This window comes from Chiloscyllium punctatum, chromosome 45 (genome assembly GCF_047496795.1).
Source record: "Chiloscyllium punctatum isolate Juve2018m chromosome 45, sChiPun1.3, whole genome shotgun sequence".
NCBI classification, from domain to species: Eukaryota; Metazoa; Chordata; class Chondrichthyes; order Orectolobiformes; family Hemiscylliidae; genus Chiloscyllium; species Chiloscyllium punctatum.
The window spans coordinates 7694027-7721999 of NC_092783.1; the positions used below are offsets into that span (position 1 = coordinate 7694027).

Consider the following 27973-nt stretch of genomic DNA (forward strand, 5'->3'; position numbering starts at 1 on the left):
CTAAAATCTTTTACCCTCTCCATAACTTGAAAGATGCGAATCCTGACAAATTTCAATCCTTTCATTGATTTGGGAGTGAGTGAGAGAGAGAGAGAGAGAGAGAGAGAGAGAGAGAGAGAGAGAGAGAGAGAGAGAGAGAGGTCCAAAATATATAGCAAAAAAAAAATCATTGACCCATTAGGACATCCAAATAAAAAATATGGTTCAGAACAGCAGCAATCACAGGCTGATTAGCCTGCTAATGGGGATGGTCTGCATCAGACCACTATTGCTAAAATCAGTACCCAGAGTAGACCAGTGCTCTCGCTGTTGAATGTCGCAACGTGGTGGTACTTCAAAATGAAGCTGATCTGGTTGCCCATCCTCTCTCTTGAGGTCATGAAAAAGAATTGAGACACAACAACTTTGCTTTCTGAATTACCAAATCACCAGACAAAAATAGCATTTAATATTTAATTTGGAAGATTGTAAAAAAGGCAGTGAAGGTTAATTAACAGTTTGTTAGTTAACAGACTGCAAGTCACTTACAATTGGTTACATAAGCACATAATAGTAAATACAGGAAGCCAATACTTTAAAGAACAATTCCTGTTTAAAGGCAACATCTTTAACATGGTTAAATTCACATTGGAAATAGATTACTAAAACCCTTGGCACTGGTGAAAACAATGTATTAAATAATTGGACAGAAGCTCAACTGGGGTAGATCAGAAAACTGACAGGATGGCACCCATCCATTTATATTGTTAATGTAAATCGATATTGTGCAAGATTGCCAGATTACCACCCAAGATGAACCACTAAAAAATTGATTAGAGTACAAAGTGTAGATAATGTCATTCATGAATGTTAGAGTACAAGGGCCTAGACAAGGACATGATCCCACCTTGAAGTGGCTCAGCAGTAGTCAAGTGCTCTTCACGAATGTATGCATATTCGGGTGCACAGCAAATCCTAAACAACTTGGGGAAAAAAACTGGGATGCTAGGGATTGAATTGGAGATGTTTACATTTAAAAAATCTTACTGCTGAGCTCCTTCAATAGTTTATAATGTTAACTCAACATGGTACAGCAATGGACAAATAATTTAATTCATAGGTAGTCATTCTTAATACAAGAATCAAGTGTTTAAAATGCCTCTTTACCCAGTTCACCACATATTACTTTTAACTAACATTCTCTCATTTGCCAAGTTTTAGTCAACTCCTTTCTGGATAAAAGCACACAATACTGAACACAATAAAGTCTTCCCATCCTGTGAATTTAACTTGACACAAAGCTTTGAAATGTTGGTCCTTTGAGTTTTAGTTACATATACTGAAAATACCATGACATAAATAAACCAAAGATTTTCTTTGCTATGGGAGGGATCCAGTTAGCTCGAACCTCAAGAGACGTGAAAACCCACTGCTTCTATGCATGTGGAAAAAACAATTAAACAACCAAGCAACAGAAGTATACCAAATTACTGATCAAAATTAGTTTCTTCCAGGGATAAAAAAAAAAGGATACTGTCCACCCATTTTTCTATTATTACTGCAGGAAATAAGATACAATTGAGGTTTAATTTACAATGCAGCTAATAAAAGTTTGCACGAATAATACTATGATTCTAACCTGTTGTTTCCTTGAAGGGAAATAAAAGGAATTTAACCAAATGAATCTTACAGATTTTAAAAGATTCTTTGGAAAATACTTGCAGGTATGCACTGGTTCACTCAGTGATAGTCTCAGTATTTTTTTTAAATCATTAAACTACCAGCTACAAACAGTGGGGCAAATTTTACAATAGTCACTAGTTATACACAACACTAAAAGAGTGGATTTTGTGAAAATTTCAAGTAAACTCAGCACTCAATGGTTACTTATTTTATGCATTGTCACTATTTGGAAAAAAAAAAGAGACTAACACTGATAAGTAGATTGAAGGTTGGTGAAAAGTCATGTAGTGTTTAGGAGCTAATCCCATATAGAAAGTGTCCACATTTTCCTGCACACCATTTCAGGTCAACTCTTCACAACTCCCCTCATTCCTCTAGGGAATGAAATCTCATCCAAGTAGTCAATATTCATTCATAGCTTATTGCCCAGATCAAACTAGTCAGTCACTCATTGCAACTTCAAAAATGGAAACCTTTGCAGTTTCAATCAAGATGCTCTTCCCACTGTGCACAAGGGTGGCCACAGCACAGGGATGGGAAAGCAGGAGAACAAAGATACTGGCAAATTCATGACAGGTTGGGAAAACAGGTCTGCTAGCTCAAAAATCCAGAAGCATTTGTTTTTTTTTGGATTTTTAGTTCACAACCCACCAGTCAAATTAGAGGAGTTCTTCACTCAAATCTTCAATCCCTCTTCGCAGAAAACCAGAAGAGGGCCCTAATGTCAATTTTCAGTCATTCTAACTTCCCACAGCCATGAAAACCCCCCCTCCATTTGGTGAGGTACCTTCTTCACCCGCACAAACTACCAGTTAGTTAGTTATATTAAAAAAAAATCTGATTAACCTAGAGTTGATCCGAGCTGGCCTAAAAAGTAAAAAAGGATTCTCCAAGTTTCCTAGAAGATTTACCTACACTACCATAGCAATAAAATGACATTGACCAGTCAAAAACATGCAGTAAAAAAGACAAATTGAAATTAAAAGGTTTTGTCTACATTTTGATTGTGAAATGGTGCTCAGCAAAAAAAAAACTTAGAAGGCAAAAAAGTTTAATAGTCAAAATCTAAATCCAATGCCCACATATCTAATCTTCACTATTGAATTCAATGCACTAAAGTTAAGTTTCTGGACTAACATTAGATTAGCCTTTATTTCCACTTTGTTCTTAAAAATGCTAGTCATTGGATTTAGGGTAATCATTGATGTTAATACAGACATTAAACAGTTTGTGACAAGCAATATAGAAATGCTAGAAAAATGTGCAGTTTATAATAGTGGTTTACATGATCTACTGTTAAGGGATCAAAATTCAGCACATATATTGCAGCTATGGTTGACACAGATATTAAGTGCTGCTTGCTTCTGGATCAGACTTTTCACCATACTTCACTGGGTATTGGCAAGTGCTCCAGCTCCTTGGCCAAAGCCAAATCCTTTGGGTCCAAAGTTTTTGCTATAACAACCTATGGAAAAAAAAGTTATACAAATTAAGAACTTCATAAAGTTGTCAAATAATCATTTAAAATGAAGTACAACATGCAAAAACTAAGAAAATAAAATACTCAAAGGTGGTGAAGTAACAAAGGCTGCAGTCAAATTTGGGGTTGGGAAGTGGAATACTTTTCCTAAGTGGTTGAAAATCTGCCTAATAAGGACGCCCAGTGAAGCAAATAAAACAGATTCAGAAGACATTAAGGATTTACATGGTTAATAGTAGGCTCTGGGTAGCATAATTGAACAGACACCTAGGGTTTGGGGTACATAATTCTTTAAAATTTGTGTTGCATGTAGACACTGGTTAAGGCAGCAGTGAAGGCAAGACTACTAAATGCTCAGTATAGGAGTTGGGGCATTATGTTGATGTTGTACAAAACATTGGTGAAGTTCTTTTTGGAGTACTGTGTACAGTTCTGGTCACAGTCATTGGAAGGATATGGAGCTAGACAGGGTTCAGAGTGTAGTACTCAAAGCACAGCATATCAGGCAGTATCAAGGTGCAGGAGAATCAACCAAAATACTGACTCTCCTATTCCTCAGATGCTGCCTGACCTGCGGTGCTTTCCCAGCATAACACTCTGATCTCCAGTCCTCACTGTCTCCCAGACTGGGTTCAGGAAAGATTTACCAGGATATTACTGGGAATGAGGGTTTGAGTGAAGGAGAGGCTGGGACTCCCCCAACTGAAGTGTAGGAGGGGAAGGGATGACCTCAGGTTTACGAAATCATGAGGGGTATAGGTAAGATGAATGGCAAGTCTCTTTTCCTAAAAAAGTGTGGGGAACTTCAAGACCAGGTCACATGTGAAAAGAGGGGAAAAAGATTTTGTTTTAAAAAGGAGGAGGGTGCAACATTTAAAAAAAAAGTTCATGTGGAATGTACTGTCAGAGGAAATGGTGGATGCAGGTAGGTTACAACATTTGGACTGGTACAGGAAAAGTTTGCAGGGATATGGGCTAAAACACAGGCAAGTGGGACTACTTTGAACCAAGGGTCAATTTCCTTGTTGTATGACTAGTGTATGCCCAGCCCCAACAACCAGATTTTTGTCCAACTTCATTCATGAGGAATGGTCACTTGATTCATCTGTGGAACCTTTTGATAGATTAGTCATACTTTTGAAATTGGATGGTAGGATAAAAAAATTTACCAAAAAAAAAATTAACAAAGATAGGTGGAGTATGCCATTTAGCATGCTGAACAGTGGGGCAGGCTCTTCAAGTTAATGGGCAATCTTTCAACTGTGCCCAGTTCCCACTTTTGCCCCAAACAACTATATCCATCTTATCCTTGAAAGGATATTGTGCTTTAGCCACATTTGCTTGGTGACAATTTTTACAGCCTCACCACTCGGGTGGAAGTAATTTCTCCACATCCCCATCCCAAAGTGGCTTACCCCCATTTCAAATGATGCAAGAAAGTGGGTGAGTTGGTCAGTTACAGCATCCTTCTGCATTTAACAGGACTAGACCAGTAAAGAGTTTTATAGGTTTGAGATTTCCCCTTTATTCTTCTAAAGCGAATATAAATTCTAACTTATCCAGTCTCTTTTTAGCTCAGTCCTACCATCCCAGATATCAGGCGGGTAAACTTTTGTTGCACTCTCCATAACCAGAGATCTGAAGACCAAAAATAAAAACACCAAACTTGCACACCATACTCCAGGTGTGGTCTTACCAAGGCTCTATAAATTCAGCAAAACATCACTGCTCTTGTGCTCAAATCATTTCATTTTGAAGGCCAACATTCCATTTGCCTTGTTTGCCATACCTGCACACTTACATAGCAAGTTAGTCTTAAACTTGTAGATTTGCATTCTGCTTAGAAATTCCAAGACTCCAATAAAGTAGTAAATGCCCATCATCTGCATTACATCTAGCCTTGTGCTGAACTAAACAATATCTAATTTTATATTGTGTAATCCAGATTTTAAAAAAAACTTATAGTGTGAATAAAATAAAACAAATATCTTTAGTTTTTAAGTTGGAGATATTGTTTGAGCAAACTTGACAAATCATAAAAAAAAACACGATCAGAATGTTCCAGTAAATCATGAACTGCATATTAAGCAAAGTAACCCAAGACTGCAGGGAGTGTGTACTTTTTGCATTACCAAATGGAGATCCTTATTTTGAAGAATTTTTAACAGGGCAAGAACATAAAGTCCAATTTGAGCATGTTACTCCAGGACACAAAATGTTAAAATTGGTCAGGCAGGAATATCAGAATCTTTATTTTTGGTATAAAAACATCTTACCAAAATTGGAAATTTCAATTATGGGAATTATATCTTTTAATTAATATCCAACTCTGCAGTGGACTGATGTCCAGAATATCAAATTTAATTCCAGAAAATCAAGAAATGCAGTTTTGTATTTGTGGATAGCAATTAAAACAAACCTTTGCAATAAATCTCGCCATCTTTGTCAGCCAATGTTGTAGACTCCAGGCTCTTCCCACATTTTGCACAGCGGAAGCATTGTTTGTGCCAAGCCTACAAACAGGCAAAGTCAAAGAGGAAAAAAAAGCAAAGAACAAATTAAATAAACTTAAAATAACATTTGACTAAAAATGTTATATTAGCACTATTGCTGTTTTAATGACAGTTAATCATTTAAATACACTAAACAGGTGTGAAATGTTTGCCAAAAAAAGGTACAGGAACACTTAGGAAGCCTTGAAGCTATGGGCATCTAGTCAAACATCTAGAGAAACCAGACAAAAAAAGCCTCAGAATGCCAAGATATTAAAAAGGTGATAAAGTTAATTAAAGAATGATGTTTATTTTCAAATTGAGAAAGATAAATGTCTATAAAACAGTGGAAATTTGTTCTGCTAAGATACAGCCACAATGTGCCAGTGTTATGGGCATTTCCATACTGCTGTAAACTTGTTATAACTTTAGAGCTGTATTGCATGCATACACTTTATTCAAAATCAATAGATTGGCCAGTTTTGACATAAATTGAATTAAGATCCAAGGGCAAAGAACCTCTAGGAAAAAAACAGCCAAGACAAAAACCAAAAAAGAAAGCTAGTGTTATTTGCATGATCCAATATGCAGTGCTAGTAAAATAGGAGTCTGAATTTAAGTGAATCTGTTGTCATAGACAAAATAGGTTCCATTATCTTAGCTGTTTGGATTTATTCAAGTTAGTCCTAATGTCTCTAAAGAAAAATTAAAGTTTGTTACCAATACTATAAAATGTAGTCTAGGAGTGATTTAGAATACAATGAATTATTATTGTAGGTGTTAGATCTTGGACCGTTAGAAATAAAATTTTAGAATTCTTCAGTTAGAATTCTTCATGCACTAATAATCAAAAATCAATAAAGTTGATACTGCCAGATTTCATCCAGAGATAAAATTGAGAACAGCCCTTCAGTGCTGAGGAAACATTAAGGCTTTAATATTAAAGCCTTAGAGTAATGCTAATTAGGTCCCTACATTGATTGAGGATTTCCTCATGCTGTAGTTTTAGCCTAACAGTGAAATTTGACTGGATACTTAATTATCTGGAAAACAAAAGATAGAACAAATTAAACAGCAGCATGTAAGTGCTGCCCATAGCATGGGCACATTATGTTGATGTGGTAAGGGTGGTGCCTTGTAGCATAAAGACACATTGTCAATTACCTGCTTTCCATCAATTAACATCATTCAGCCTCAATTGGAAAGTGGAATTTTTAGAAGTTGAATACAAAATACCCATCCATGTTATCTTGTTTAAGCCACAAGGAATGGTATTGGATAAGAGTGTGAAAGAGATCATCTTTGTCTTGTATTCACAACTATAAAGCTAGTATGGTATAAAAATAAATGTTATTTACCAGAAAACATTACCTTGCCAGCTCCAATAACTTTCTCCGCAGCATAAACTGACTGTCCACATCTAGGGCACTTATCTGAACCACCAAACTTCTGAGCAAACTTGGATTCATTGACATTAGTGGTGGGGCAGTGGGTCGCAGCTCTGTAAAGGCCAAATGAAAGTTGACAAGTTAGAGTAAGTCATACCTTAACAGCTAAAGCAGGGTAAACATTCATTGACCCATTGGGTTTAAGAAGAGGGTCAATAGGCTACATTAAGAATTGCCTGGCTACTTCTGATTTGTTGTACTCATTTCAACTGATGCATTAGAGCTCGAGCACACAGTAAAAGTTGTAAGCAGTACCAAGTTCAGCAGCGGAGTCTGAAAGCTTAAAAAAAACACTTCCAAAACAAGCCAAGGAACATTGCTATAAAGTTGCTGCATCAACCATCATGAAACCCAAATGGAGACATGGAAAACTATTTCACTTTGCCATTTGGATTTTGTTTTGAGCCATAGAAAAACTGTTAGACGACAAACAGTCTTGTCTGAGTGAACCAGCTGCTCACATCTAATCCCAATTCACAGCATATAATCCTTTGTTTATAGGTTCAAAATGCCTTTTTTTTTTAAAGGAATCAAGGGTTTCATCCTTCAATCACCAAGCTGGGCAGCTAATTCCAGAAACCTATCACCTACTGTGAGAAACTATTTCTCATGGCCCTTCCAATCCTATCACTGACCCCTAGTGAGACCTCTGCTCTTGCAAAAAGAGTCTTCCCTACCACATCCAAATGAATCATTCATTCTGTCCACCTTAAGTCACACCTCAACCTTAAGAACCCTTGCTTATCCAAGCCTTCTTGTTATGTCCTGGCAATGTCAGGGCAATATCCTTTTGGTTATATAATGACTAGGCTGTGGCCTAAGCAGTATTTACATTGTTCCAGCAAATTGATCCTGACATTTGTGGCAAATACCTCATTTGATTTAAAAAGATTATATCCCATTTGTTTTGTTTACCACTTTACCCTCTTCTGCCAACTTCAGGGACCTATGGACATGCATGCCAAGGTCTCTCACTACCCTCCCATTTTATTTTGCCACTATTCTGCTTGTTCAACTAAAATATCAATACCATCCTGCATTCAGCTATCTGGTGTTGATAATATCAACAGCAAGCTCACAGGAGAGCCAAAAAAAAAAATCACCCTAAACCCTGTTAGAGGCTGAATTGTTCTAATAGAAAAACATTATCCTGAATAATTCCAATTAAAAAGAAATATGCATAATACACCTGCAATGTGCCTACAGCATGCCAAGCTTTGAATAGACAAATTAGGTAAAACAGCAGCATTACAAAGCTCAGAAGTGACCATACGGAGTACAATTTAGTTTGTAGGGAACTGGTGCAGCTTTTAAGAATCAATCAATCATGGGACAAAGGAATCATAGGCTGTGTGAAGAAAGACGGGTCCAAGGTACTGAATCACAACAAGTTAGTAGGGTTTATTTTAAAACAAAGAGAGAAAGTTAACTTATATTTGTTCTCTTGCAAAGGAAGCATTTACTGCCCACCTCTAGTTGTCCTTGAGGAAATGTCATGTTAAAGTTGACTATTTTAAAATTTCAAACAATAAAGTCCATTTCATGCAGGTGGTCAATATTTAAACAAAAGGCCATACTGAGAGTGTGAAAATTTCACTTTCCACAAATGCTGACACTTCAAGTAATTGTCATGGCTGGCAATTGTGGAAAAAAAAATTCTTTGAAGACTGCTGGATTCCTCCCAGAAATAAAGAGGGTAGCTGCAAGGCTAGCATCAAATCACTAGCAGTTAGAAGACTAGAGAGCTCAACCTCTCAATTTTGGTTGGGGGCTCAATGAGGGGACAGTATTGAACTGCCACTTGTTTATCACTTGAACAAGTGGGCAACTAGCAGTTCCTAATTTGAGCAAGGTAGAGTGTTTGGGGAAGGTGGAGTAAAGGGCATATCCCACATCCTCCAATACTCAAGACCTACAACCTACCAGATGTTGTGCTCAGCTGGTTCTTCAAGTGAAGACAGCAGCTTATCTACCCATCTAGGGCTATTCACTATGCAAATAGGAATCTTACATCACATGCACAATCCTGCATTCAAAATTGATTTTCAAGTGAAATGTGGAGGGGTGTCATTTGACAGCATTCGAGGGGGAAAGACTGGGAACCATCTTTAAAAGATACCACAGGCTGTTGCCAATCCATACTCACTCTGGAATATGCAGCAGTGTTTGACCCACTAAAAATCAGCACACAGCATCTGAGCATGCCGACTTTCTAGCAAAGTCACAGTAGCCATTCAGGGTATGCTGTTTATTGCCAGTATTCAATAAGCCCAGAGGCAAATTAGTCAGATTTGATGGCATTAGCTTTCAGTCATTTTCATGGACACTGGATCTGCTGTGATCAAAGATAAATAGGAAAGCAAGTTGAAGACAACAGAGTCTGCATTGGAATTATAGATGGATCAAGCAAGTGGGCAGAAGTTTGGCAGATAAAGTATAAATTGTAGGAGAATGGAAACTGCTTTTCTGTTCTTTCTGCCAAGTAGCAAAGTTTAATGGAAAAACAGTGTAGTACAGATAGAGGGATTCCAGGTACTCAATCACAAATTCATAGGATTATTAAAAAAGGTGTCACTAAATAGAAAAAAAAGAGACAGCAAGAGACAGACTTCAGCAAGTCGTAAGTGAGAATCTGTCACTACAAGTGAAAGCATGACAACGTGAGACAGTGAATAGGATTAGAGATTGTACTGTTCTAGAGTAACTGGTACCCTGAAGGTTGGGACTGCTTTGCATTGGTACCAGCTTCTGTTCATAGGTGATTTGACTGTTTTGACATTGGACAGAGTAGGATTCCATGGAACCCCCAGTGTGGAAAAGGGCCATTTGGCTACAGGTCTGCACCATCCCGATGAATATCATCCCACCCCCTTCCTTATCCCTTAAGCCTGCATGACCCATGGCTAACAAGTAACCACACATTCCTGGAAACAGTGGGCATGCTGAATTGCCCAATCCACCTAACCTGCATATCCTCAGTCTGTGCAAGGAAACTGGAGTACCCAGTGGAAACCTATGCAAACATGGAGAGAACATGCAAACTCCACATAGGCGGTCACCAGAGAGTGGAACTAACTGGGTCCCATTTAAAGGTAGCATTTAATAGATTCTGGATAGTACAGGAATCAGAGGCCATTAGGAGTTGAGTGAGCGCAAGCAGTCATAATTAGATCAGCCATGTTGTTACCGAAGGTCAGGATATATTCAAGGGGCCAAATGGCCTGTACTTTAGTCAGTTCACAAGTACAGCACTGCACTGTAGAGGGTCTACACAAAGTAGAGCTGCTTGAGATTTTTAAAAAATTAAACAGTGCATTTACTTGTTCTTTATTTACCCCTGAATGGAATCAATTTTTTTTAAAAAAGGTGCATACCATTAATATCTGCAACTCAAATATGAAACATTTTACTTCAAATTGGAAGCAAAGCACAAGTGCTCTGGGTAGGGAAAAAATGGGATAGATACTATTTTGTATAGTTATGATTCATGGAAATAATTGCAAATGTTGGAGTTTAGCCACCCCCAAAACCCAGATGTGATGGTGAAGGAGCATCCAAAACAGACGTGGGTCTCAGCCTACTTTTTTGGGACAGTAGTGCACTATTTGGATTTGGTCCTGGGATAACACAAACACTAGTTACCCTTTGGGCTTGTTAAAAATTGGAACAAACATGCATAAAGCAGATAAATGCATCAGCAGTGTCTATTTAAATCTACTGTCCTTTAAATCTTGTTCATCTGCAGTCAGCCAGAATTTTATCTTTAAAAGATTAATGCTACATTCCAGATTTCACAACCTATATCAAAGCCAGGTGCCAGTCAGTTCATAAACAATAGCTTCAAAATGCATACAAATGCTTTGTAGGGGAGAAAAATATTAAAAAAGAAGTTTTCTGGAAATAAAAATGTAGAATGAGGAATTCACTAATTAATCTCAGTATTGGTCCAGAGTCTACTCATACATACTGACAAGAGGGAAATTGTGTGGCATAGAAATAAAAAAAAAGTGCTGGGGTGGAAAGGGCCATTGTTTTTTTTTAAAAACACAGAATGATAATGAAGTATCAGAGCACCAAGCCTAATCTTTGTGCAGCCTGCCCCTCCAAAAACTTTATAAAATTGGCATCTGCAAGGACACTACTCCATTTTCAGTCACCTTCATTTTGGAGTTAAAACCCAAATTATTTTCTCCAGTAGAGTTTGAAGAGCAGGAAGTAATCCCAACCTGGTTTCTGACCCTGCTGTTCAGGATTAGAAGAATTGGAATTCTTACAGAGTGTAGGAGCAAGCCATTTGACCCACCCCATCCTTGTAACCCTGCACTCCCCCATGGCCAATCCACCTAACCCACACATCTTTGCACCCAGAGGAAATCTACATATCCTTCTTGTGTCTGTGTGAAGTCCAGATACCAGAGGCTGGAATCAAACCACCCCCCTGGCACTGAGGCAGCTGTGCTAACCACTGAGCTATCATGTCTTTTTGCATGGCTTAAAAAAAAGGAATTTTAAAATAAAAAAGGACTGAGGTATAAACAATTCAAAGTTAACAAAAATGACAAACATGCTCACTTCAGTTTGATATATTAATTAATAGCCCAAAACTAAAGATTTGCCACAGGCTAGATGGAACCACCGCCAGGGAGAAAATAAGTGATATGTCGTTATGGTAACAAACTTAGTCACAAGTTGGCAATAGTGATGGGATGGTGGGGGCGAGAAAAATAAAGAAAGCACAGTATTGTCTAAATCATATGTTCTGGGGTTTGACTATACCTTGCCTATAGCAAGGTAACAAAGAATGACAAACATGGACTGTATCAGCTGATAATTTATGGAAGTGAGATTTCACTTACTGCACGGGTTTTATTCCCACACTTGCTCCAGTGTCCATGCTCAGAGTACCAGCACCCTGGCCGTAACCATAGCCTTTGGGTCCATACTTTTTTCCATAGCAGCCTTTACAATAGATTTCTTCTGCATGTACAGTTAATGTAGTGCTGTCAAGATTCTTCTTACATGCCACTGCAAACAAACCAAAAAGAACTATGAATAGATGGAGTCTTTCAGCACTTGGTACATGGAACATAGATGACAAGTAGGGAGAAATGGAGGTCAAAATGCCTAACCACAAAAAAAATCCAGAAAACAAGTTTGTGCACATGGCATTAGAGTATGGTATGCCACTAATATTTCTGAGTGGCAGAGTTCCAGAATTACATAATCCACCATTTTCTCCAGTAGCACCAGTTTAAATCAGTGAAATAAACTGTTAACACAATACAATACATGTTCCCACCTCAAAATAGACTTCATACAATAAAAACTGAAACAAGCAGAGTACAAAGTTAGATTGTGTCAGATTTCCAGGCTAAGTAGACTCTTTAGGTTTTATTTTTATGTAGTATTCACCATTGAAGCCTTAAAATAAAAAAGGTCATTAAGCTTAGAAGCTTATAGAATACAAGATTTCCAAGAGGAGGATCTTTGAAACCATCTTAGAGTAACTGGTGCTAGTAGAATGAGCAAAGAACACAAGTCATTGTGACTTTCTGCCTATACAGAGCACCGAGAACTGCTCCAAAGAAATGGGGACTTTTCTGGACACACCCAAGTTATAGGTCACACAATGAATACAAACAAGGCACAAAGTTTTTTGTTTTTACAATTAATGAAGTGCTAACCTCTTTTCAAGAGAGAGTTTACTCCCCATTTCTGTTGAAGCCAAAACAGACTCATGGTTTGAGAATCAAGGCTTTCTTTCTCCAAATCCTCCATCCCCAACTAACAGCAACAAATGCCAAAATTTGGGACTTGAATACTTTAAATTTTGGCACCAATTTTCCTTCCCAACCTCTTTCCTCCGCCTCCCCCCCACACCAGAAAGTTCTGCATTCATGCCAGTGACATTGCATTAGTCAGCAAATGTTTTGTCTATAGTTATACTGTTAGAAGACAGTACACTTCTGCCAATTTAAACCCAACACAAGCTCACCTCATATTGTATTCTGTCACATTGAGGGGCAAAGAATATACCAGAATTCACTGTTTAAAGAATAAAATTGTTAAATTTTGACAAAGTCCAACAGAGAACATGCAAACCACTAATGACAACTCCTTTCTCTTAAACCCAGCTGTTACCTCCCACTCTACAATACTAGTCTGAAATTCCCCCTTAGTTTATACCAAAAAAAATCCATACTCCAGTATAGTATTCAGATGTTGAACTTGCTCTGTACATTCCTCTAGGTAGACTTTAGTGTTCTGCTGCAGAAGTTTCCTGTAGACTTTTACCTTTGAGTCACTGTTAGCAATTGGTTGCTTGCTGACTGCTTTTTGTAGTTCTCCCCTAACTTCAAAATCTCTGGATTTATACCCACCCCCCCAAAAAAAATCACATTAGTTCATTAGTATGATATCATCCCAAACAGTAATATTCAAATTCAAATGGATTTTGGTATCTGGGGCATAATTTAAACTGATTAAATTTTTTCCCCTCCCCATGCAACACAATTTGTTTTGACCAAGTGTTACATTTTTATCTCATTCAAGACACACTGCTTTCAGTCAGTCCTTGCTAGCTTCCTCTCAAAATAGGTACAGTACACCTCTACACCTTCATAGCAGTTAAAACCCAGCTTGACTTCTAGAATAGTTTTGAAATGCTCTTATCACAGATTTAGAACTCAGTTTAGGACTCAATTATGGTGGATGGGGAACTGGCTGCAGTCATGTAACTAAGGGCATACAGAACTGAATAGTACTAGTGGGGTCCTGGGCATGAAGATTAAAAAAAAACCAGTGCTCAAGGTCATATCATTCTTACAATTTTGATTTAGATTTAGGCACTAATCTAAGAGCACTTGGGGGAAATCAAATATCAGACAAGTTGACAGAACTCTACAACTTCAATTGCTAGCAAGAGACTTGGAAAAAACTTTTCATCTTGATTTCTTATTGTCTAACATACAGAGATTAGGAATACACAGAGCCAGTTTCTTTGAAGCACTAAGTATAGGAAATGAACATTACTGCATAGCAACTAACTAGCTGAACAGTCAATGTAAACAGTGCTTCCTAACATTGATAAACAGAAATGTTGCTGGCCAACGAGGTAAAAACAATGACTGCAGATGCTGGAAACCAGATTCTGGATTAGTGGTGCTGGAAGAGCACAGCAGTTCAGGCAGCATCCAAGGAGCTTTGAAAAAAGTCAACGTTTCAGGCAAAAGCCCTTCATTAGGAATAAAGGCAGTGAGCCTGAAGCATGGAGAGATAAGCTAGAGGAGGGTGGGGGTGGGGAGAGAGTAGCATAGAGTACAATGGGTGAGTGGGGGAGGAGATGAAGGTGATAGGTCAAGGAGGAAAGGGTGGAGTGGATAGGTGGAAAAGAAGATAGGCAGGTCAGACAAGTCATGGGGACAGTGCTGAGCTGGAGGTTTAGAATGAGGGTGAGGTGGGGGAAAGAGGAAGTGAGGAAACTGTTGAAGTCCACATTGATGCCCTGGGGTTGAAGTGTTCTGAGGCAGAAGAGGTGCCCTTCCTCCAGGGAGCGGCGGTGAAGGAGGCCCAGGACCTCCATGTCCTTGGCAGAGTGGGAGGGGGAGTTGAAATGTTGGGCCATGGGCCGGTGTCCTGGAGATGTTCCCTAAAGCGCTCTACTAGGAGGCACCCAGTCTCCACAATGTAGAGGAGACCGCATCAGGAGCAACGGATACAATAAATGATATTAGTGGGTGTGCAAGTAAAACTTTGATGGATGTGGAAGGCTCCTTTAGGACCTTGGATAGAGGTGAGGGAGGAGGTGTGGGCACAGGTTTTACAGTTCCTGCGGTGGCAGGGGAAAGTGCCAGGATGGGAGGGGGGGGGGGGGGTGGGGGGGGGCATGGACCTGACCAGGTAGTCACGGAGGGAACGGTCTCTGTAGAAGGCAGAAAAGGGGTGGGGAGGGAAATATATTCCCTGTTTACACCATTCCTATTGGAGTTGCTTAATTGGGGGCAATATAGTACCCTATATTGTGAGGGTGGGAGTGGCTCAGTAGATATTTTCTATGAACAGAACTGGGTGAATTTTTTGATCAGTGTGCACTTTTCCTTGGTTACATGGAAATGCTGGAGTTGAAACAAAGTTTGATTTTATTGGTGAGGTAAACATTGAAAAAAGGTAGAAGCACAAGACCCATTCTTATAGTTTTTTGTTTTAAAATATCTGCAACTCATGATTGGCAGGCAAGTGGAGACAAGGAGAAAGGACACTTGTGATGTTGATGGCAGTGTTCCCATCTTGGACAGAAAGCCCTGGCCCAAATCACTCCTAATCCAGAGATAGGTTCATAATCTAAACAGTGATTGGAAAAGTATTTTTGGGACAGGAGACAGAAGCACAAGAAAAAAAAAGTGAAGCCCAATACGAAGTCAGTGCTGGGAATCAGTGCTGGTGGCTGAGTGGTTAGCACTGCTGCCTCATAGCAGCAGGGTCCCAGGTTTGATTCCAGCCTCGGGCAACTGTGTGGAGTTTGCACATTCTCCACATGGGTTTCCACTGGGTGCTCTGGTTTTCTCCCACAGATGTGCAGGTCAGGTGAATTGACCATGTTAAATTGCCCATAGTGTTAGGTGCATTAGTCAGAGGGGAAATGGGTCTGAGTTAGTTACTCTTCAGAGGGTCAGTGTGGACTAGTTGGGCTGAAGCGCCTGTTTCCACACTGTAGGGAATCTAATCTTAAAAAACCCAAGGGTGCTGGCTCTGGGTGATATAGTCAACACTGGACTTGAGGCTCCCAGGGAAGGACTCTTGTTTCCCCTGGCCTACAGTTTCTTTAACAAAAGAAAAAAAAAAAAAAAGTGCTGATTAGTCATCGGTAATCAGTGGAATGGGACAAGATAGTGAAGAACAAGAGAAAAAAAAAAATTAATGCTGGTGCTGATACCAATTGTTGAGTATACTAGTAACCTAGAAGTGTTATTAGAAACTAATTACATGTATGGGGCCACTACAGACTAGTACAAGTGAGAGGTATCCATTGAAACCCATTTTAATGGAGAGAATAGCATATCCTCAAAAACTCAAATGTGATCCGTTGCAAAACTTCATTAGGAGACAGTAAAGCTGTTTGTGGCCTTGATTATAACTGCTCAAAACCTTATAGGAGGCAGCTACAACTTCAACTCCCTGGTCCAATCAACCATGGTCTTATTAAATGGCAGAGTAGGCTGAAGGGGGTCAAGTGGCCTATTCCTGCCCTTAACTCAAGTGGGAATTCTTCTAGAATTGTCAATCTTGCAAGAATCTAACATTTGAAAATATCAGGTATCCAGATAAAAGAAAGAATTCAAATTCTGCCAGATACTTACTGCACCGGAAACAGGACTTATGAAAGTACCTCCCATCACACTGCACCTCCTCAGCAAAGTAAACAGTCTTCTGGCAGACGCCACATTTATTTCCACCACCCAAGTTTGGCATTCTACAAGAAAGAACAAGCAATTTTTAAAAAGTCTGATGTCTTAATTGGATAATCAAGATGTAAATGTTTGAAGCTCAAATGTCAAAACAAGAAAAAAAGCCACTTATTGAATTAGTCTTTTTTTAAATCTCCCAAGAGATTAAATAATTTGTTTATTGCCTCTGCAAATAACATAAGTGCAAAATTCTCGTGCACCTCAAGAGAGATCAAAAAAGGTTCTGGGCAACCCTGATTAGAGTTAGCTGATCTAAGCCAAAGCTACATGGTGGGAATAATTAGTGAATCTGGATACAATGCTTCCCTCAGTCAGAGTTATCAACTCAAAGTTTGATGGAGCATTATGTCTCAAACAAAAACAGAAGCAAAGTAGTACATTTGATATTGTAGGATAATACAGAATACCAGAGATTTACCATCTTTTGAGAGCAGAAAATATTTTCCATCTCAGTCCTTAGATGGGCAACCCCTTGGTTGGAGGTTCTAACTTATCTCTAGACTCTCCAGTTTGGGAGAAACATTTTCAGTACTTACCACAGCTTTAACAGTCCTTAAATATATTTCAATTAGATCACATTTTATTCTTTTGGACCAATCTATTCAAATCTCACAACAAAAGTGCAAAACATATGATGTCATAAGCAGCAATGTTTTAACCCAAAAAACAAACAACTTTCATTATGTTACTTTTAGCAAGTGGTGTAGCACCCTCTGGTAGCAAAATTATTTGGCGTTGAAAATAATAGTCACATGGAAAAAGACCAAACCATGAGTGTAAGCATAGAGTTGTTAAGACAAAGTTGTGTCTAACCAACTTTCTGAAGTACTTTTTGGGAAAAAAAAAGAGGATGTCGAGGCTGAGGAGATATGCAGTCAGACACTTACAGCATGGGAACAGGCCCTTCAGCCCAAGTTACCCAGTTTTATAATTGAAATAAGTCTATATAGAGTTGAGGAAACAAATAGGTCATGAAATAAGAACAGTAGCAATATGGGTATAAAGTTAAAAAGGATAGAAAACTATAGTTATAGTAATGGTTAACAGGTAGTTTTCAGGGAAGATTTCTGGAGTCCCTAGATCATAGCATACAGGGAATAAAATTCAAATCTGAAGTCACAAAATTTAGGAGAGACTTGTTTTGAAGGAGCAGTATAGAACTGGAGGGGACATTACACTGAAGTGTATGCCTTCTCATGTCATTGAAGTTTGTCTGCCTACTCCAAGTTGGCAAAGAACACAGACACTGGATTAGTGGTGCTAGAAGAGCACAGCAGTTCAGGCAGCATCCAAAGAGCAGCGAAATCGACATTTTGGGCAAAAGCTATTCCTGATGAAGGGCTTTTGCCCAAAATGTAGATTTTGCTGCTTGTTGGATGCTGCCTGAACTGCTGTGCTCTTCCAGCACCACTAATCCAGTATTTGGTTTTCAGCATCTGCAGTCATTGTTTTTACCTCAAAGAACACAGACAGTACACAATAAAAATACTGTTCTGAAGGGGAAGCCCTTTATTTATGTGTACACAAATCATTAAAATATTCAGGATAGGTGGAGAGCAGTTAAAGCTTACTTAACAAACCTAAAAAACTGTGCAAGAGATTACAGTGCAAAAACAGGAGATAGGATGAATTAATATAGGGCACTGGTTATACCTCATCTGGAGTTATAGTTCTGGGCAGCTCACTATACAAAATTTGAATATGTTGGCATGAAATTAAAAGGAGGTTGGAGAGAAAGCTTCTAGAGATGAAACATTTTAGTGGAGGACTGAAAAGTTAGAAATGTTTTCCTTGGTGGTGAGAAAACTGGATAACTTTCAAAATAATGATTGGGTCTGAACAGAATCTGTTCTGCAAAGTGACAAATAACCAGAGGGCAATGATTAAAGCATTCTGCAAAAAAGACCCCACCCCCAACTGTCAGTATACTATGGTTTGATGTACACTATCTGGACATTTAATGAAAGCAGGTTCAATTGAGGCATTAAAAAAAGGTCAGAGATATACAGCATGGAAACAGACCCTTCGGTCCAACCCATCCATGCCGGCCAGATATCCCAACCAAATCTAGTCCCACCTGCCAGCACCTGGCCCATATCCCTCCAAACCCTTCCTATTCATATATCCATCCAAATGCCTCTCAAAGTGATTTTTTTTTCTTCAAATATTCAGAGAGAGCGTGCAGGAGTATTCACTATCTTCAAGTCCAAACAAGTAGTAGACAGTGGTCTTCTGCACTATAACAGAGACAGGTTGAGTCTCAACACCCAAAGACATCACTGTCTATAGTATTCCAGGGAAGAAATCAATACATCATATACTTGTCTTGAAAACCTTGCTCACTTGGATCCCAAACCACTTGGTAACAACTACAAAAAAAAAACAACTTTCAAAAATTGGTTGGCGACCCTGCATATTCCAATACTTCATGTACAAAAGACTCAAAAACAAAAAAAGTTTTTATTCCAAATAAAATGGAGAACTTAACATTGTACTTAACCTGCCAAGTTCCTGCTCACATGTGCAATTGTGGTTTCCTCTGCAGATGCCACACTTTACATTAAAATGATAGTGAATGGAAACAGACAAACCAATCCAAATTACCAAATACACCATATCGTATAATGTATTATAAGAGCTTTTTGACTTCAATCTGTGTTCCAAAATCACCCTGAACAAACATGAACTGAATGATTCAGAAAAAGGAGACAGGATGCTTTCTGTTAATGGAGATTAGAGGATGGAGCATGAAAGAGAGGAAGGACCACGGAGGAAACGGAGTGAATTAGTATCAAGTCACAGATAGATCAGAGATGTGGTGCGGCCGAGGGGAGGAAGAGAGAAGGAGCATGGGAAGATGTTTTAAAAAGTTTACAGAAATTTATCACATGCAGAAAGGAGAATCCACTGTTTCAGCTAGACTTTTTATGGGCTTAAAATCATATTTGGTATATTCCTTATACATTAAACAGAAACCTTAAGTTACTGATTGATGCTCAAAAATTGCTAACATTAACATGCATAAACTGATCATTTCAATTCTCACAATTTGCAAGACTTGCTAGCAATAAAGAAAAATGCCTGCTCATCCTTGTGTGCAAGGCACCAAACAACTGCCAACATTTCCAGGCAGCACAATAAAAGCAGAACTAGTGGTAGATTTAAAAACTCAAAAAAAAAGACCACTTCATAAGTGAATAAACTAGGTCACCCCTACAGAACAAAAATGTCCATGGCCAGTTCAAGGACATAGTATGGAGTTCAACTCATGAACCAATTCTTCCTTTTCTTTCAGCTTGTTGATCATTATGTCCACACCCCTCCCTCCACCCAGTGGGACTGTTCATCTTTTTAAGTCTGGCAGAATACACCACTGTTCTGCCATTCTCACATTCTGATCGCTAAAAATCAGAACTATCAACACCATTTCTTCACCAGCCCCACTACCCCCACCCCCAAACTAAAGCACAAATGCTGCCCTCACCACACTTCGGCTCAGATGAAAAGTCATTAGTCTTAAAAGGTTAGCTTGTGCGCTCTCTCCCTCTCTTCCCCTTCCTCCAAGGAGGCTACCTGACTTGCTGTCATCTAACATTTTTTGCTTTCAATACAGATTCCAGGATCTGCAGTAGTTTGCTCCTATATTCAGCTAGCCATTTTCAGGCTTATTGCCAAGAATAAGCCAACTGAAAATGTGTTGCTGGAAAAGCACAGCAGGTCAGGAGAATCAGGAAGAAGGGCTTATGCCCGAAACATCGATTCTCCTGTTCCTTGGATGCTGCCTGACCTGCTGCACTTTTCCAGCAACACTTACAGCTCTGATCTGCAGTCCTCACTTTCTCCAAGAATAAGCCAACACCTTTCCCCTCCCCGCCCCCTTCTCCTCCCCCCCCCAGTATTTGCAAAACTGATCAGCAGAAAAAAAGTGGTGGTTTTCTGGAGTGCAGTCAAACTCAAAAGACATTTCATCATCTGTTAGGAGTCTCAGACAGGATAAAAAGTTACATAAAGTAAACTGTTCACAATAGCATAGGTGACTGGCAATTTAGGTGATGATGGGTTAGAAAGGTGGTGTGAAAGATACTTTAAGTGGATTTTGCTGCAAAAACCAAACTTTCATGAAGTACAGACAATAAAAGGAGATGTTTAAAAGTCCCTTCTACTCAGTGCTGGAAGAATCCATTTAAAATAATTAAACATTGCAGGTTAACATGCAGTCTGCCTTGCAATCAAGTTTGTGCAGAACTTGATTCAGGCAAGCATTTTTTTAAAAATAGTTTTATGACAAATGCTTTGATCCATGCAAAGGAGGAAGTTAACAAAAGTATGAGATTCACAACATTTGATGCAATTTGTGAAGGGCAGAGATAGTTGGAATTTTTTTTAAAATTTGCAACTTTGAGGGAAGGAGAGCGAGCGAGCAAGCAATAGACACTTTGATTTTGCCTCAAGTTTAATATAAAGTGGAATAGATTTAATCAGATATCGTCTCATACTTTCAATCAGCAATACAAAGTCAGCCAATGACAGTTACATTCAGGTGAAGTGAAAAAGGAGGGCTGTGACCCAAACGGGTCTTGTTCTTGCCAGCCAGATTGGATTAGAATCAATGTCTTTGATGTTATGCAGGTGTTGGCCTTTCATCCCTACGCTGATCAATTAGTAAACTGACCAAAATCATTGATGTATTAGGTACAGTGCAGGGAGCACAACAGCATTGTCAACTGAAGTTTAGTTGAAAAAAAACTGCTTGAATAAGTTGAATTCATTTAATTTTCAAGTGAAATCACCAGATAATATTTCTGGACTATTAGTGTAAATTAAAGTGAGTTGTCTCCTGTTCTGTGTTTCCACTGACTGTAAACCTGAAGGGTTAGAGATTAACCAAAAAAGGGCTTAAGTTATTAAGGAAAGGAAAATGCAAGGTCTTCACACTTGAAGACCTACTCCTGAAACTGTCTAGCCAGAGTCACCTAAGGTTTTAAATGGTGGTAGAGACCATACCATTTTATTTCACTTTATTTAAATGGTGTGCTCAACAGAGCAAAAAGAAAAAAAAAGGACTGTTACAAAAAGTAAGGACCTGTTGTTCTTTAAATTTCTTGTTAAAGTATGACCAAAACCCACTGCATGTAAAATTTACATTTCTTACCAAGCTTTTTTGGGGTGTGGGGGTGGGAGATAGAAGATGTCATGTCAAAAAGGAAAAGGAAACGGTTTGTAGATGGGTTAGTATCAGCATATGCACACAAGTGAAATTTACCTGACTGGTTTGTGAAGTGACTAGTTATGGATGCCAATAGCTATCATTCTGGATTAGTGGTGAAGGAAGAGCACAGCAGTTCAGGCAGCATCTAAGCAGCTTCGAAATCAAAGTTTCAGGAATAAAGCCCTTTTTGCCCGAAACGTCGATTTCGAAGCTCCTTGGATGCTGCCTGAACTGCTGTGCCCTTCCAGCACCACTAATCCAGAATCTGGTTTCCAGCATCTGCAGTCATTGTTTTTACCTCGCCAATAGCTATCTGCCTGACACTGATCGGCTCCTGTAGGATTGAACAGCTTGTGGTTGCAAGTGATACAAGCAGAAGCTTATGGACAGCTGAAAGAGACAGATGGTGTAAAATAACACTTCATGCCTGTAAATATGAGCTCAGGTATCTGCTCCCTCTAGTTGCAATAAGCCATTCCTCATTTACAATTTATGAACTGTTGTTCAGTATCTCCCAACAAGATGGGAAAGAACAGAAGGAAGTGGAAAGAAAAAAGTGCATAGACTGACACCACTGAACTATTTTCCTGGTTTACTCCTCCCTCCCTTCCTCCATGCATACACAAAAGAAAATGATGCTATGGAGTTTTGTTTTGGGAGGAGAGGTTAGAATTTGAGTTAAATGTCAACAGTTCATAGTTGACCCAGTGGTTAATTTTTTGTAAAGAATAATTTGTCTGTATTAAAACAGTCCTTTGTTTCTGTGAAGATGGGTCTATCAATAAAATGGGGATGCTGTGTACTGTGATATAATCTTTATTGCATGAATAGTCTAGGAATACTAAAACATTATTCTAGTGCACTACCCTAGTGAGGTATAACAGAACCAAGTCATAACAGTTATGCTATAAATTGTCCTTTATCTTTCATATGAAGGGGAGTTACAATCATACATAGCTTACACCTATGATATTGCTGTAGTTTAAAGACATCCAGTAAGGAATCAATAGGCCAGGTAATTAGCCAAAAATTCTAACATTATGGCAACAGCATTTATTTTTCACCAAATGGAAAGTCTACATGCAGGTAACACCCTCCATTTACATGAACAACATTTTTAAAATTGGTAAAACAAGGAAGTATAATGGCATTAAAGCAAAGTTAGCTATCAAAATATGCCAGCAAAGCAGGCTCAACATTCATTCAAATTTTAAAACAAACTGCAAATCTACACAGCCATTTGAAACAGCATGATAAAAATCAGTTATACAAAACAAGCAGCTTGACTTTATTGGGTACATTTCTCATTCCAGGAAAAGGAATAGGACAGGCCTAAAACCATACAGGAGCGAGTGGTGTTTCTCTCAAACTGCACAAAAGGAAGGAAGGAATAGCTATAGCAATTCACTATACTTTAGATGCAAGTAGAGTCAGAGTCAGTCAGGCGAGAAATTAGAATGATGTGCATGCTGCTCTGAATACAACAGATTGTAGAATTTTTCAAGCAGCCCCACCTATATTACTTGTGGTAACACCACAAGTTGGAACTTCCAGTGTAGGAAAGATATATCCATCTGCAAGAAGAGGCAGCAAGTGGCCTTCACTTGAATACAAAGTTTTAAAAATATGCTTCCTGTATATTCAGGATGAAAAAGACAAATATTCTTTCAATTGCTGAAGTGTGCAATCCAGTCAAGTCCAGTATTCCTGCAATGTGAATTATTTTCACAAGATGCCTTTTAAATTTACTACAAGAATTTAGAGGCAAGTTCCAGCTATGTTATTCTTACTGGATTTGCAGTAAGGGATATCTTCTGACTACTTGATTACATTGTGTGGTATACACATCCGACTGAAGGGCATTAAAATACATAAGTGTTATCTTTGCTCTGACTCAAATTTTATGACGACATGTTAAAATTTGAAAGAATTTAATTCTATTCCACATCAATACAGTTAGCCAAAAGCCCAGTCAAGAGTTTACACCCTACTGCCCCGGAGGCAAAATTAACCTGAAACAGTAATATGACTAGTTCCTAACCTTGTTGAATGCAAGTTATAGAATGACCAGTTGGGTGCACATAGATGTGGAAAGAAAGGCAGTTATTCTAGTCAGTCAATCAGCATTTATTTAGTTATGTTAGGGACAAAACAATTCCACACAAAAAAAAAACACACCAATTGTTGCCCTAATTAAGGTTGACCTTGTGATTTCTAAGCTACGAACAATGACAGAATTCCTTGCAATTCAGATCCCAAATGCAGAATTATCATTTGAGAAATAAGACAGTTCAGCCTGGAAAAAGTGAACATTCAGGACCTACACTGCTCCTATCAAACATTAAGTGAGATAACTGGGAGAAGGTGTAGCAGGCAGTCAATATCTGCTATATTTTGTCATTAAAGCATCAAACCCATGCCAATCACCTGAGTTGAGGTGGAATGGGTACAACTAACTTTGTTCAATTAGACTGCATAACAGTGTACTTGGCTTCAAGATTGCCATTTGAGAGTTGTCTTTATATTGTTAAAAAAAAGACAAAAAACCTACCTGCAGTTTTTCTCCTTAGCCCCACGAGAAGATTAATTGAATTACTGCAACTGACATTGGAAAAAGGCTTTAGAAAGTCAAATACAAAAAACGTTGAGTCAAAGTGACCAAACTCAATGTATAGCAAATGCGATCACAGCAGATAGAACAATAGCCCAATGGTCTTTGTGCACAATTCCTGAGAGGCACTAACTGAAAAATAAAGACAATATTCATCAAATCTGTCACTATGTGCGCCTCTGCATAAAAAAAAAGTGACACAGCAATCTCCCTCAAAAAAGCCATTATGGATATTCTGTTCAACATCCTCTTGAAATTTAGGAGCTGAAGACTCTTTACCACATGGCTATAATAGGCTTTTATTAACAAACAAACATTGAAAACTAACATGAGAAGTATTCAAACATATTTGCTACTTGCTGTCCAAATCACTGTCTAACACATGCTAATTGTGCACAGAAGTGGAAAGTCCCACTGTTCCAAAATTCTCTGCTTATTCATTGTAAGAGTGGAGGGGGGAAAATGAAAAGTTCTAAGCTAACTTTAGACTTTTTTCTCTTACAAAGAAAAGCAGTAAATGTGTAAACTGAGCCCAAAAAGCTAGATGAATTCATCTTCTGGAAGTCTTTCTGGATGTTTGAGTTTTTTTAATATTAAAAAAGGGTTACAAAAAAAAAACCAAAGAAATATCACCTCTATTGGGTGATGCCTTGGTCCACATAATCGGAGACATGTTCATTACTTCATTGCTGCAATGTAGGATTTGACCAGAGTACACATTTCTCATTCTCCACCTTACTCCAGGATCATTTGAAGCATAACTCTACTGGAAACATGTGGTTCAAATTATGTTTGCATACAATACTTCACTATAACAGGCATTCATCAGATTCTTCATGACCACAATAGCCAGTTTGTGTTATTGAAGATAGCATACACAATACAGCATTAGGTAAAGTGTCCTACCACAGGCAAATATCGAAGTTTTTTCCCCCACCCCACTACTGGCAGGCTGTCTTTTCCAGCCAAAAAAAGTGTAGGAAGGAACAAGGAACCTCCCCGTGATCAAAGCAGCCACCAGCAGACTATGAAAGGAGTGTAAGTGAGCAAATTTCCAGAGGAGTTTTTGCTTTTTTGGGGGGGGGGGGGGGGGGAGGCAGTAATAAACAGAAGAGCAAGCAGCTGGTCAAGGAAATATTCAATTAAAAGGGCTAGGAAAACTCAAGTCACTGAAGATGCTTTTTTGCATAAGATTTGTAGAATTAAGCTTAAGATAATGTTTGAGAGATACAAAAAGCCAGTTCTCAATCCCCCAGCCCAAGACAGAGCTGCTGACAGGAAGGAAAGTTGCCTTACAAACATGCCCAGACATGACGTTTCCAGAGGAAACACTGGACTACAATACTTTTGCAGCTGCCTCTGCAATTGCATTTGGGATTATGTTCAATATGGATCAGTTGGACCGAAGGACTGTTTCTGTGCTATAAGATTAATGAAAAAATTTTTTAAAAAAAACTTAAATGCCTTTTGAAGGTATTGTTTCCCCAACTGGTCAAACTGATTGGAATGTACACTGCATTTCCTACCTTAAATGGCAATTAGAGTTCAACTTATCACATAGGACCTTAGTTTCCATGTTTCACCTCAACATGGACCACTGTCTGAAGCAGAACAACTTTAATGCCTTTCAGGTCCTTTTTTTAAAAAAGCTGAATGGACTGCATCCCAAGAGGGGCAGGGCTGCTGATTCCATTTTGAAGACACCAATCTCAGGCACTCTTTATCAAAGGAGGATAGATTTAATACAAGAATTTAAAACTGTCTTAGGTTGTAAGACAATATGCTTCATTCATCTCCCTTCATATTTCTGAAGTTACTTGACTTGGCAAATGTCCACTTCACTAACAAACTACTGCCAACCTTTACATTTTCTTATCTGCACACTTGGAAATTAAATGCCAGTCCTCGTAATATATCAAACAAAAAAAAAGAGAAAGCTGAGGCCTAGGCACATCACTGTATACTTCCCTCTAGTTTGAAACACAGTTGCTTACTACTATTCAGTCTCTTAACCAAATCCATGCCTGAACTGCACACTTTACTAAATATCTCCTGAAGGCATAAACATTCCTCAACTATCCTTGCATCATACCTTCATTAATCCTCTCCATTTCACCAGATGGATTTCCCTTCAACAAATTAACAATGACAGTTGTATTAACTTGCGATTCTTCCAAGCGAAAAGACAAAATTGTTAGATAAAATAATTTCAGGACTTCTCATTCCTGATGTTTGACTGACTGACCACTAGTTTATCCCCCTCACTCCCCTTTTATTTGGGGCAGAGTTTTGAAGTGTTTGACTCCCGGTTCTCTAGATACAGGCAGGTGCCAAGCAGGACTGAAAAGCTGCCTGAAGACTCCACCCTCACTTCCCTCAGCCACCTAGGATGCATTCCATCTGCATTGGGTAACTTTTAAGTGCTGCCAGCTACTCAAGCACATCCTATCAAAGTTCACAATCCCATTTCTTTTCATTGTGACACTGGAAACAATAAAGACAGGCAGACAGATGCAGAGAATCCATTTAGCCGTGCCCGCTGTCTCCACAAGATTTCCTTAGAGCCATCAATAGCCCCACCCATTCTCAAGTAGTTTTTGTGTTGTTTGCGCAGGTTTGTAAACCACGTACTGCTTAGTAAGCTTTTCTCTCCCCTCACCAATCATCTATTTACTCTAGCACAAGATCTGATCAAAGCCTTCCCTTTTTCAGTTTCCAAACCGCCATTTAATCTCGCGGAGACTAATATTTTCCAACGGGCAAAGAGCAATTTAAAAGAGACGAACAAATATGCTTTTGCTCCTGTTAATATCTGAACTTTGCAAATAAGCAGTGCGTCTAAATCCTAGGTGCGTAATAAAATTAAAAGCTAGTACTCAAAAGCTATTCAATTTATTACGACTGTAATCCTAAAAACTCAATATTAACTTTGAGTCATGCTTTTAATGAGATTACTTCATTGTTAACCCCCCCCCCCCCCCATGAATTGGGACTGCCGACTATAATCATGCCGCCAAGTTTCCTGCTGCTCCCTTGCTGGGGAGACAGGTTTGCACAAGAGTCATCTCGACCTCCGGATCTTGAGTTTTACCTTATATGGAAAAGGGACTAAAAACAGACAGTGCTGCACGCAACAATCCAACTACCCAGCGCTGGAGAAGCAGAATAAAAACTCCTCAATTTCAGCGAGAAGCATGCCTCAGATATGGGAGAGCCGGACTGTCACAGAAACTTGCGCTGGGAGCGCTCAGAACAAACTAAATAGCCCATGCTACAACTCATTCGTGCAAACACCTGCAGTCTACACCTGAAACGGATAGAGTTGCACCAATACATTTAACCGCAAACGACTCTGGCTTGTCCCTTCCCAAGTTTACCTGCTCGTGATAGCTGTATCTTGCAGTACTCTGAATCCTGCTCGCCCCGTTACAATCTGGCCGTGCCTTTAACACTCAATTTAAGGCGGAACTGTGGCCAAAGACAACGCCTCGTCGCCTTTGCACACAGCACTAAAGATGACGTTATCACTATCTGAAGTTCTCATGCCAAAACATTTCTTTTTCAAGTTTTTCTTTAAAAGCCCTAATTTTAAACATTGCTGGGATTC

The 27973-nt window shown here is 38.9% G+C and overlaps 1 protein-coding gene across 3 annotated transcripts; it reads right to left on the reverse strand.

Moving 5' to 3' along the window:
• Positions 1 to 439: 439 nt before the first annotated feature.
• LOC140467145 (cysteine and glycine-rich protein 1-like) lies at positions 440 to 27854 on the reverse strand. 3 transcript variants are annotated; one of them, XM_072563225.1, is made up of 7 exons: positions 27744 to 27760; positions 24307 to 24356; positions 16439 to 16551; positions 11939 to 12107; positions 7006 to 7135; positions 5562 to 5655; positions 440 to 3127 (listed from the first exon to the last, which is right to left on the reverse strand). In XM_072563225.1, the coding sequence occupies exons 3-7, from the start codon at positions 16548 to 16550 to the stop codon at positions 3051 to 3053; spliced, it is 582 nt and encodes a 193-aa protein (XP_072419326.1). In that variant the 5' UTR covers position 16551; positions 24307 to 24356; positions 27744 to 27760; the 3' UTR covers positions 440 to 3050. The 3 variants fall into 3 exon arrangements, with proteins under 3 accessions (XP_072419326.1, XP_072419325.1, XP_072419327.1); XM_072563224.1 differs by lacking the exon at positions 24307 to 24356 and having other exon boundaries at positions 27744 to 27854; XM_072563226.1 differs by lacking the exon at positions 24307 to 24356 and having other exon boundaries at positions 6993 to 7135; positions 27744 to 27854.
• Between the last annotated feature and the right edge of the window lie 119 nt (positions 27855 to 27973).